The sequence below is a fragment of the Doryrhamphus excisus genome, chromosome 16 (genome assembly GCF_030265055.1).
Source record: "Doryrhamphus excisus isolate RoL2022-K1 chromosome 16, RoL_Dexc_1.0, whole genome shotgun sequence".
NCBI lineage: Eukaryota > Metazoa > Chordata > Actinopteri > Syngnathiformes > Syngnathidae > Doryrhamphus > Doryrhamphus excisus.
Genome location: NC_080481.1, coordinates 11,875,190 through 11,887,205, shown reverse-complemented (window position 1 = coordinate 11,887,205; position 12,016 = coordinate 11,875,190). Strand labels below are relative to the sequence as shown.

The following is a 12,016-nucleotide window of genomic DNA, read 5'->3' as shown; positions in this document are numbered from 1 at the left end:
TTTTTTTCCAAGGTACCTGATGCCATCCGAAAGTGTCAGCGGGCGGGAATAACCGTGCGGATGGTGACCGGTGATAACATTAACACAGCCAGGGCCATCGCTGCCAAATGTGGAATCATCCACCCTGGGGATGACTTTATCTGTCTCGAGGGCAAAGACTTCAACCGAAGAATCAGGAACGAGAAAGGAGAGGTGAGTCCAAGGGGGGGTCTCACATGTGGAATATGAATGCAGTCTTCTTAATTAATTCCAGAACCAGTCGTGATAAGTGATAAGTGTCACATTGTGAAGCTTATCTATGCCAGGAATATTCCATTCCCATTGTATTTCCTGGCATCTTTGTTTACACATTTTTCCTGGCTCTCATTGCCTCACTGTAGCTAGCATGTCTCTATTTCCTGTCTCCAGTGATGGGAATAACGGCTTTTAAATAAACAGCATTACTAACACTCTTACTTTTATTTAGTAACGGGTAATCTAACTAATTACTTTTACTGTTAGCATAACTCCGTTATTATTTTCGACACCCGGTTAGCTAAAAATATATCACCAGCTTCATAACTAATCTGCAGTGTGAGAGTGTTGCAGAATGAGATAACCACATAAGTAATGAGGATTGGCTAAAGTTTAGTAAGATTGCGTCTTCAGCCAATCAGAGAACTTGGGTGGGCGGGTGTTTAGAGCACATCCAAATATACAGCATAGCGAGAGATAGCGAGTGAGGACGACTCTAGTGAGAAGACAGCGTTTTGCCAAAGTACAGATACTACTTTAACGTCCTTGATGTCAAAGGTAAAATGTATATTATGTTCCCGAAAAAAAAAAAAAAAATTGTCCACGTTTTTTGTGAGCAACTCAAATCCACAGAAAAACATGTTGACTACAATAAATTCAAACCAGGGGACGAGTAATGCAATAGTTACTTTTACTGGTAACTAGTTACTTTTGTAGTGGAGTAACTTTGGAGACGTAACTAGTTATTATAAGCAATTACTTTTTTAAAGTAACATGCTCAACACTGACCAGGGTTTGATTCCACCCTCGGCCATCACTGTGTGGAGTTTGCATGTTCTCCCCGTGCATGCGTGGGTTTTCTCCGGGTACTCCGGTTTCCTTCCCACATTCCAAAAACATGCTAGGTTAATTGGCGACTCCAAATTGTCCATAGGTATGAATGTGAGTGTGAATGGTTGTTTGTCTATATGTGCCCTGTGATTGGCTGGCGACCAGTCCGGGGTGTACCCCGCCTCTCGCCCGAAGACAGCTGGGATAGGCTCCAGCACCCCCCGCGACCCTCGTGAGGAAAAAGCGGTAGAAAATGAATGAATGAATGCTCAACACTGCCTGTCTCAGCGAACAATTACTGACATCTAGTGGCCAATGTAGAATAATACATTCACAATTACAATGAGTTTTATTCTGCAAGATTTACTGAAAAAGACATTGTATTGATGAAGACTTTTGTTCAGGTTTAGCACATACAGTACGGGCGATACACCTTACATCAGTAACGTAGTCGTCACTGGTATCAAACTTCGGTTTTTGGACACCCCAGTTTGGTTTTTATTGGAAATGTTTTGTTAAAATATTGCATAGGTTTTCCTACAGTATTGCACAAAACAAGTCAGTTCATTCAGCTAAACCAGGGGTGGGCAAACTACGGCCTGGGGGCCACATCCGGCCCGCCAAGTGTTTAAATATGGCCCGCACGTTCTTTCCAAACTTAACATACAACCTTACATCATGGCTTTAGCCAACCTTTTGATGGTTTAGGTAGTTTTTTTTAATCAATTTGTTTATTTGATGTGATCTGCTGTTTACAAAGTGCTCCTGAAAAAAGGACACAAGCACATATACATAGCAGGTTGCATGACACTTACAGATACAATCATTCCAGGTGGACTGTTAGAATTATATGCGTAAAATATATAGTCTGGCCCCCTGTCAATTTTGTTAAATCAATGCGGCCCGCGAGTCAAAAAGTTTGCCCACCCCTGAGCTAAACAAACCACCCTATGTATTTGTTTATTGAGTGCTACTGCTAGCCTTGCTAGTTGCATGTGCCAGAAATTTGACAAAAAGGCGAGAAAAATGATTAATTTTGATCTCACCAGGATTTCCAGAAAGTCAACAATAAGTTCCACCCATTTGTCATCAAGATTTTTGGGTGTTCGGACATTGATTGATTGATTTTTGTCCGACCTTTTGAAAGGAATTAATGGTGCATCCTGTTCTGTTCATTGGAACAAATGTACCCGGTATTTAACCCACCTCCACTTGTCACAAAACCACAAAAGACCACACAATTATTAATTTCCTTCACCTGACCATTATGTTTCTATTAACTGCACAATGCCACAGTGTGTTCAGATGTTGAACGTCCTTCCATTTATTATTTGAATAGACCAATGTCACGTTACCTCGGAAATAGCAATATTCACCCAAGTGTGTTATTTGAAAGCCTACAGCTTAGCACAATCATAATGGGCGGAACAGAGTCTGATTTGTGCTCTTTTCACTACATTCAGTTCAAGTCATTATTTTTCAAGAGCCCTATAGAGTTGAGTTGATAGTAGGAGTCATTAGTCATTAGTCATTCTGTTTTTTTTTTTTTTTTTTTTCCTCTGTATGCAGATTGAACAAGAACGGATTGATAAAATTTGGCCCAAACTGCGTGTGTTGGCTCGGTCTTCACCGACAGACAAACATACTCTTGTTAAAGGTGAGTTAGAAGTCTATGAAACAAACATACATTTATGCAGAGTTTAACCTTCAGTTTCTGTCCTCCCTTAGGTATCATTGACAGTAGCATTATAGAACAGAGGCAAGTGGTCGCAGTCACCGGCGATGGAACCAATGACGGACCAGCTTTGAAGAAGGCTGATGTTGGCTTCGCCATGGTAACAGGAATTAATCTTTGGAATTTATGTATTAAATTCTACTAAACTGTGATACCTGTATGATATTGAATTAATGCGACCCACAATGACTCAGCCTTATTATCCACAATGGTTGGCAAGACGTGGGCATGCCTAAAAATCTTAGTTGGAGTAGCGTGCAGTTTTCTTTTACTCATGCCCACTTCTAAGATTTGAAGGAGGACAACATAACATTGAGGCAATAATTCAAATTATTCCAATTAGGGTTTCATACTGCCGATTCTAATCATCCATGAGTGATCACATGGATTAACATTTGTTTTTCCAATGTATTTATATAGTATTCACCAGCAAATTCAACACTCATAATAATAAAAAAATAATAATAAATATTCTTTGACCCTTTGGGGAGCTACTCAAAATCAGCTGATATTGCATCACCATCATAATGTTGGACATACAGTGTTTATTTTCATGAAACAAAGGATAAGACAAAATAAGGCAAAAAAAAGTCAGTAAGGATAATTCATAATGCCGCCTACAGAGAACATACTAACTCCTTATTTCTAAAATCACAAATACTTCAACTTGCTGATGTAGTTCATCTTCAAACAGCTAAAATAATGCATAAGGCTAAAAATAACCAATTACCTAAAAATGTCATCCAATACTTCTCTACAAGAGAGGAGAAATATGATCTCAGGGAAGAACTACATTTGAAAAACTCGTACTTTGGTACGGGAGAAAAATATAATTTATAAAATTAAAATGAAAAAATAATAAAATTTATTAAAAATTAAATTTAAAAAAATTTAACTATATTAGGAAAGCAGGAAGTGAACAAATGTAACAGTTACTGATTGTAAAAGTACCAGATGGAGGGGTAGGATTTAATAAGCTTTGCTTCTTCCTACTCCTTTTGGACATGTGGAACTGTGAACTGATTATGGGATGCATTCAATTGTAATCTGATGCATGTTCAAATGAAATAAAACCATTACCATACTCACTTGTAGGCTTCCCGGGGGACAAAAAGGAGCTCCAAACTAACGGCATTACTTGTTTGTTTTAAAAACAATAAGTCATTTTGGTAAAAAGACGACCTGTCAGACTGCATCCATGAGGTTTTACAAACTAGTTTTGATTCCCTGGTAATACAGGACAAAGTACAGTACGTCCGTTGTCGGCTCAATACGTGTGTTGGCAATCTTACCTGAGACAGTACACGTGATGATCGTTTTTGATGGTGGCCGATGAATCCGAGCATCCCTGCCGTGACACTGTGCATGTCCTCCTCACGGTCTTGATCTTTTCTCAGGGCATCGCGGGGACAGACGTGGCTAAAGAGGCATCTGACATCATCCTGACTGATGACAACTTCAGCAGCATTGTCAAGGCGGTGATGTGGGGGCGAAACGTCTACGATAGCATCTCCAAGTTCCTGCAGTTCCAGCTCACGGTGAACGTGGTGGCCGTCATCGTGGCTTTCACCGGGGCCTGCATCACTCAGGTACACCAGGATAATGTCGGTCGGGATACATTGTGGTTGTAGTACAGTAGGGCACCATGTTTTTATATAAGAATAACAGTAATCATTATGATTGCTGTGTATTTGTGTGCAGGACTCACCTCTGAAGGCAGTGCAAATGCTGTGGGTGAACCTCATCATGGACACGTTTGCTTCTCTGGCTCTGGCCACCGAGCCCCCAACTGAGGCACTGTTGCTAAGGAAACCTTACGGTCGTAACAACCCGCTCATTTCGCTCACCATGATGAAAAACATCCTGGGCCACGGCGTGTACCAACTCGTCATCATCTTCACGCTGCTCTTCATAGGTGCTTTTTTTAATACGTTTCATACGTTTAGGTTGTATAACGTAACATGAGCACGCACCAGTGAGCACATCAGGATGCTCATGTCTTCTTCTCTTCCCTGTTTTCCAGGCGAGCGCATGTTCAACATCGACAGCGGCCGCAACGCTCCGCTCCACTCTCCGCCGTCCGAGCACTACACCATCATCTTCAACACATTTGTCCTCATGCAGCTGTTCAATGAGATCAACGCACGCAAGATCCACGGGGAGAGGAACGTCTTTGATGGCATATTTTCCAACCCCATCTTTTGCTCCATCGTTCTGGGGACCTTTGCAGTGCAGGTACGATAAACTCTTTTATATATGGTGTGTAAACTTATGATACATATTTCATTATTATGTTATTTAAGATAGACGTTGGTGGTATTATATATATAAACCAGAAGTAGTTCACACTAACTTCAGTGTTATTGTGCATGGTGGGAAAAAAATGTAGCATCATAATGAGTTTGCTTATTAATAAATCATACTTGAGCAGCAGAGTAATTTGAGGTGAATTATTTAAAAAGGTCCACTGTCATGTTTAATCCTGTGTGGGTCCCATATGCAGAGCTAAAGTCCCAGTTCTGAAAAAAAAGGTATTTTAATATTCAGAGCAATGGGGAAAAAAAGCCAACAGCATACAAAAATGGCACTTGTTAAAAAATAAAAAAAATAAATACAAAAACAGAGGTCAACGATACAAAACAGGGTATAAAAATAGAAGGTTCTAAAAAAAACTGTATGAAAGAAAAATAAGAAATCTAAAAGAAAAAGGTCATAACTCTACATAAGGGAAAAAAATAACTCATAGCTTGTGAAAAGTCGCTAAGTCAAAATACATTATGAAAAATACAGGAGAGCTTTGTGGGGAAAAGTGGTGAAAAGTTGACTTCCTTATTTATAAATGGAATATTTTCATAGTTAGAGCATAGAAAACCTGCTTATGACCTTCTAAACCAAGTTTCTTAGCATTATTAGAGCCCTTTGGACATGAAATAACATCCCTATGTCACTCTTACACTCATATTACACAATATAGTTGACATAATAAGAAAAATAATACATTTTAGACACACATTAGCATTGACAGCACACTTTCTGTGTAACAGTGTAGAAACCGACTGTAATACAACTGGCTTGAGTTGACTAGCCAATCACAGAGGATAAAGAGTGAATACATAATGATCATTTAACCACTTAAACGCGAATATGGATAATGACAAAATGTACTCGTTTCATACTCATGTATGAGTAAAAATCGGTGAGACTGGGCCGCATCAAGTTTTCAAAAAAAACAAACAAAAAAAAACGCATTTATTAAAAACAAAAAAAATTCGCTTTGGTTCCAATTTTCTACAATAAAAGCTCTGATAAAACATTCCACTGTTCTCAAATATCTTATTTTTTATTTTTCTACATAAAATAAGATGAAAAATAAATAAACAAATCAAGAATAAAGAAAATCAATCAATCAGTAAAAAATAAATAAATATAATAATAATAATAAAATGGCAAATAATAAAAACTTAAGAAACCACATATAGTTGGTGGGTAGACAAATTATTTTTTTCAGATTAAAATGAACAAAGCATTATTAGAGCCCTGTAGACATGACAAAACACGACTATAGTCACATTTATACTTTTTTTATTTACAACATATTGCGCAACTGCAGGGTCTTGACACATGCTAACTCGCAAACTACAGAGCTAGCGACCTAAACGGTAGCCTTCAAGTTATTTCCTTTAAACTTAAATAGCCAAAAACTTACCACTTCCACACGGATAGGGAGGATAACTATTAACAGTTATTTAACATGAACATTAATCAAACGTAATAATTTTTTCTGGGTACATGATACCGTACAGCATCCATATCAAACTTGCGCGGGCCGCACTAACATTAAACTTTCATATCAAGGCGGGGGCCTCAAACTAGTGTCCTGCGGGCCACATTTGGCCCGCGGGCCGCGTGTTTGAGACCCCTGTTCTAGATCCTTCTTGTAAGCGTCGACTCTATCATCTTTGTAACCGCCATTTAGCTTGATGAAAATGTATCAGTCGGCATTCCTAAGTATCTTGGATCCTTCCCTGCTTTCTCAAATCCTGTGCTTTCTTGGCCATTTCAGTATTGCGCTTTGTCAGATGCTCGTTCATGTGCAAATGAAGAAGACAAAGCGAGAGGTTGAGTGAGTAAGTAGGGTATTTTACAAAACGCTCCACCGCTTATTGGCTCTCCCAGGAGAAGCAGGAAATGAGCAAGCGAGTGGAGGGATGTGGCAATGATTATTAGAGCTAGCGTTCTCTCATGGTTTCAAACCGGGTCCTCCAGTTTTTCCAATAATTGTTAAGTCGTGACCCATCTTTATTGGAGTTAAACCAAGCAAATCACAGATGTTGTATTTTGAAACATGAATACGCATAATCACACATTCAAAGTGCATTTTAGAGGAAATTATTTTAGTCAGGAAATAAGGAGGAACATTAACTAAGTGGTTAGCGTGCAGGCCACACAGCTAGGAGACCCGAGTTCAATTCCACCCTCGGCCATCTTTGTGGAGTTTGCATGTTCTCCCCGTGCATTTTCTCCGGGTACTCCGGTTTCCTCCCACATTCCAAAAACATGCTAGGTTAATTAGCGACTCCAAATTGTCCATAGGTATGAATGTGAGTGTGAATGGTTGTTTGTCTATATGTGCCCTGTGATTGGCTGGCCACCAGTCCAGGGTGTACCTCGCCTTTCGCCCGAAGACAGCTGGGATAGGCTCCAGCACCCCCGCGACCCTTGTGAGGATAAGCGGTAGAAAATGAATGAATGAATGAATGTTAACTGCATGCATACAAATAATACAATGGGTATATAATAATAATAATAATAATAATAATAATAATAATACATTTTATTTGTATAGCGCTTTTCAAAATACTGAAAGACACTTTACAGAAGAATGTTCTAAAATTAAAATTAAAATTAAAATTAAAATTAAAATTAAAATTAAAATTAAAATTAAAATTAAAATTAAAATTAAAATTAAAATTAAAATTAAAATTAAAATTAAAATTAAAATTAAAATTAAAATTAAAATTAAAATTATTATTAAAATTAAAATTAAAATTAAAATTAAAATTAAAATTAAAATTAAAATTAAAATTAAAATTAAAATTAAAATTAAAATTAAAATTAAAATTAAAATTAAAATTAAAATTAAAATTAAAATTATTTAAAATTAAATACAAATACAAATATACTACCAATGAGGAAGATATTTTCAGAAATTCAAAAAATCCACTTTTGGGTCTTTACCCATCAGTTCAGAATGATTTAGTGTGGCAAAACCGTAGGATTTTAAGAGAACGGTCAGAGCTTTTGACAAGAAAAGGCGTGGAAGTGAAAGATAACTTTTTGTAGAAATGTAATTTAGAGTAGACTTTGTTGTTAGGATGACTTTTATAGGCTTTTGGAAGTCCTGGTTCTTATTGTGTGATGTTGCAAAGGTCATATCAGGACGTTTGTTGTTGCTTATAGAACAGACGTCACAACCTTCAGATGATTCCTTTACGTTACTCTCTCCACTTGATATAGGAGACCTTCTGTTTAGTCACAACTAGCATTTAGATAAGAGTTCTTGACATGCTTGTGTTTTTTTTTTTTTTTTTTTTACCGGTCCTTTTTTAAGTCCTTTTTGTGCATCTCCACCGCAGATAGTGATTGTGCAGTGGGGAGGGAAGCCGTTCAGCTGTGCACCGCTCAACATGGAGCAGTGGCTTTGGTGTCTGTTTGTGGGAGTCGGAGAGCTGCTCTGGGGTCAGGTAAGCACCTCTTCAGCTTGTTGAGTCCAAACAGGTGGAATTTCCCATGAGGTGGAACCATGGGTGACACTATTGTTTCCGACTTGAATGTGAAAATGTGCGTTTTTTCAATGTGTAGTTCAGTACAAATACGAGCTGATTGTCAGGGAAATGCACACCGAACCTTCCGTGCAGGTAATTGCCACCGTGCCGGCGGAGCGGCTGCCGTGCCTGAAGGAGGCGGGGCTTGGTCTGGAGCCAGGGGAAGAGGAAGGGGAGGAGCTTGCAGAGGATGAAGAGGAGATTGACTGCGCTGAGAGGGAGTTGCGTCGCGGACAGATCCTCTGGTTCAGAGGCCTCAACCGCATCCAGACTCAGGTACTGTTTATTCGACGAACTCACAGTCTAAACCCCGCCCCCCCCTCTCTCAAGATTATATGTCTCATTTTCTCACTCTGTGTTTTCTTTTCTATTTTGCACCAAGCAGTTTTCATCTCTTCAACGGTTCTTGGCTTTGTGATTAAGATTATAAACATCATCATTGGTTATTATTATATTTGAGCAATGTTAACAGGCTCAAAGCTGCGTTACAGAAAAATACGATGTCTGTCTCGGTTGCTAAATTTGTGTGCTAAGTGTGCAGACCAGACAAGGCAAAGTAAGACGTCCCTGTCGTTCATTTTTGTGTCCAAACGCCACTTACAGGGGGGTTCCGCACTCAGTCTGACCTCTTGTCGTCACTGAGCGCTGCTGTTTTATCTCTGTCCTACAGATGGAGGTAGTGAGCACATTCAAGCGAAGCGGCTCGTTTCAAGGAGCAGTGAGAAGGCGCTCCTCCGTGCTCAGTCAGCTCCACGACGTAAACACAATATCTACCCCCTCTCACGTAGCTCTATCCACCGCAACAGCCAATACCAGCCCAGCCCCCGGGAGTGAGTCCGCCGAAAGCATGCACACACAGTCTTACATACATACATACATACATACATACATACATACATACATACATACATACATACATACATACATGCACAAACACACACTGCTGCACGGCACGTGGACTTGCAGTATTTTACTGTCTATGGTTGTACCCCCCTCCAGCTCGCTCGCTGCTCGTTCGTGTACAATGTATCCTCTATTCTTTTCTCTTTATTCTCCCTTTCAAACAGCACCCGGTCCTGACCAGCTGTGCAATTCTGGTCTGATCTGGTCTGGTCCAAATCCAGGTCTGGTGCCAGTCCAGAGTCTGTTTGGTATAATTGTGTTGAGTGTCGATGTGGTGCAGGAGGTTGCTTAGCGTTCCATCTCGGAAAAAAGAAAGGCTAATTTAAAAAAAAAAAAAAAACAAATTCAAGTGATTATTATTCATGATTCCGGGCAGAAGACTTAAAGGATTAAAAGTTGACAGTTAAAAGACCGGCTCCTGCTGCACCATGTGTTACTTCCTGTTTTGTCAATGAGGTCAAGCGAGGTTACTGTGTTCAAAAAAAAAAAACCTGTAACAATAATCCACTAAGTCATATTCTTGAAAAAGCTACAAATTGTGTTTTTTGAGCCAAAAATGCTTCATAAACTGTAAACCTTCGAGTATAAAAGCCCCCAAAATCACACTGCTGTTTCCTAACCTGACGTTCTATGTGAAGTATCTTTGCCTCCCAAAGCCCCGCCCCGCCCCGCCTCTCCCCTCCCTTCCCTTCTTGCCGCCTTATACTCTTATACTCATTTTTGTTCAGTATTTTTTTGTTGTTTGATTATTCCTTCAACACTTCCAGCTCCCAACGTCACGTTTGAGATCTCCGAAAAGTTGTGCTTTCTCTCCCTTTGTTAACTCTCTCTCTTTCTCCAATGCGGCTCTCTCTATCTCTCTTCTGTGTATTTCTGAGATATTACAGGTTTCCTGTTTGCTCAACGTTCACTTAAATGTACTTTTATTCATTTATAAGTAGAGTTGTGATTTTTTTTGTAGATGTATTTGGATTATACAAGATCTAAATACAGGCTCTTGTTCTATAGAATAACGATAAGATTTCTTTAGATTTTCTCCTCATTTTTTTGTCATTTACTTTGTCCTGGACTTCATCCCCCCTTTTTTTGTCATTGTCCCATGTGTTGTAGAGGGTAGCGCCACCCCCCCCCCTCATGTTTCCTCTTGATTTCCCTGTATGTCAGTTCTGCGAGCGTCTGTGTTTGTGTGTGTTCTTGCTGACGTATCCTGGAGCCGTGATGTATGTATCCTTGTTTCTCAGTCTGTGTGTGTGTGTAAGTGTGTGTGTGTAAGAGAGTGCACTTGTGCATATGGCAATGCGTGCACCAGTGCTTTGACGTGTCTGTGTGTGTGTGTGTGCATGCCTGTGCTGTCTCATCATTAGTCTTCTCAGTTGCTTCTCCTTTCCTACCTTGCTCCTTCCCTCATGCCCCCCCCCCTTTTTTAAGTCCCGCCTCCTTCTCCATTTTGCTCCATCACCTGTTGTGATGTAGGTAATAGCGATATAGAGAGGCTGCGCTGCCCACGCCGCTTTGTTGACTGTAGTCGTTTTCCTTTTCCCGACACCAGGACCTCCCTGAGTTGTCTTTTTCTTTAGGAAAGCATCTGTCTTTCCGTCATGATTGCGATATATCATGAAATTGTATTGCATTGTCACGCCAAGGCCCAGAAAAACATGAAGCTGTGCGCAATGACCTGGCTGCCATTTATTACATGTTATTTCAACACATACGAACTCCACCTTCCATTTATGGATGGGCGTAACTTTTGGTCTACCAATCTTTGCCTGTTTATCTATTGAATTATTTATATTTTTTTAAAAGGGTAATTTTAAAATTATTTTAACTTATTATTTATTTGTATTATTAATTATTATATTAATTATTATGAATTTTTATTAATTATTTATTTTTAAATTAAGTAATTTCATCTATTGAATTATTTATATTTTTTAAAAGGGTAATTTTAAAATTATTTTATTATTTATTATTATTAATAATAATTTTTATATTAATTATTATTATTAATTATTTTTAGTAACTATTTATTTTTAAATTAAGTAATTTCAGGGTAATTTGGTATGCCTGTATCAGAACTGTGATACTTTTACTGTGTGACAATAACATAGTATTTACACAGTTTTATGTTTTTGTCAATTATCTATAAATAAAACTGTTATGCTGGCAAACTATATAAAGAAAATCAGTAAGATGTTAATGCCAGATAATGTAATATTAATAACACCAAACCGCTACATTACAACATCATTCAGAGCAGTTTGATTCTTTTTTTTTTGTATGACATCCCCATTTGCCGTGTAGTGCATCAACAGTGACGTGAACAGTGTCCTGGTCTGGTTTTGGTGTTGGAGAACTTAGTTGGTGGAGTCACAAAAGTAAAGTGGTGCATTTTCCATGGAAAAGTTAGACCTTGCAATCACTGCGCTGTTTTCTCACCTTTCGTATCACTGCGTTAGCCATCTTTTTATCACTTGTTTAATGCTGGGAT

The 12,016-nt window shown here is 38.8% G+C and overlaps 1 protein-coding gene across 6 annotated transcripts in view; it reads left to right on the top strand.

Moving 5' to 3' along the window:
- atp2b3b (ATPase plasma membrane Ca2+ transporting 3b) overlaps positions 1 to 12,016 on the top strand; it is a 51,634-nt gene that overhangs the window by 32,087 nt on the left and 7,531 nt on the right. For 2 of the 6 annotated variants that reach the window (XM_058050518.1, XM_058050517.1), the window contains 10 exons: positions 13 to 192; positions 2,635 to 2,722; positions 2,794 to 2,900; positions 4,198 to 4,389; positions 4,502 to 4,715; positions 4,824 to 5,035; positions 8,437 to 8,544; positions 8,719 to 8,901; positions 9,296 to 9,455; positions 9,693 to 9,749. In XM_058050518.1, coding sequence (XP_057906501.1) covers positions 13 to 192; positions 2,635 to 2,722; positions 2,794 to 2,900; positions 4,198 to 4,389; positions 4,502 to 4,715; positions 4,824 to 5,035; positions 8,437 to 8,544; positions 8,719 to 8,901; positions 9,296 to 9,455; positions 9,693 to 9,749 — 1,501 coding nt within the window. The remainder of the gene's footprint in view (positions 1 to 12; positions 193 to 2,634; positions 2,723 to 2,793; positions 2,901 to 4,197; positions 4,390 to 4,501; positions 4,716 to 4,823; positions 5,036 to 8,436; positions 8,545 to 8,718; positions 8,902 to 9,295; positions 9,456 to 9,692; positions 9,750 to 12,016) is intronic. The other 4 variants (XM_058050515.1, XM_058050514.1, XM_058050520.1 and 1 more) reach the window with 3 other exon arrangements.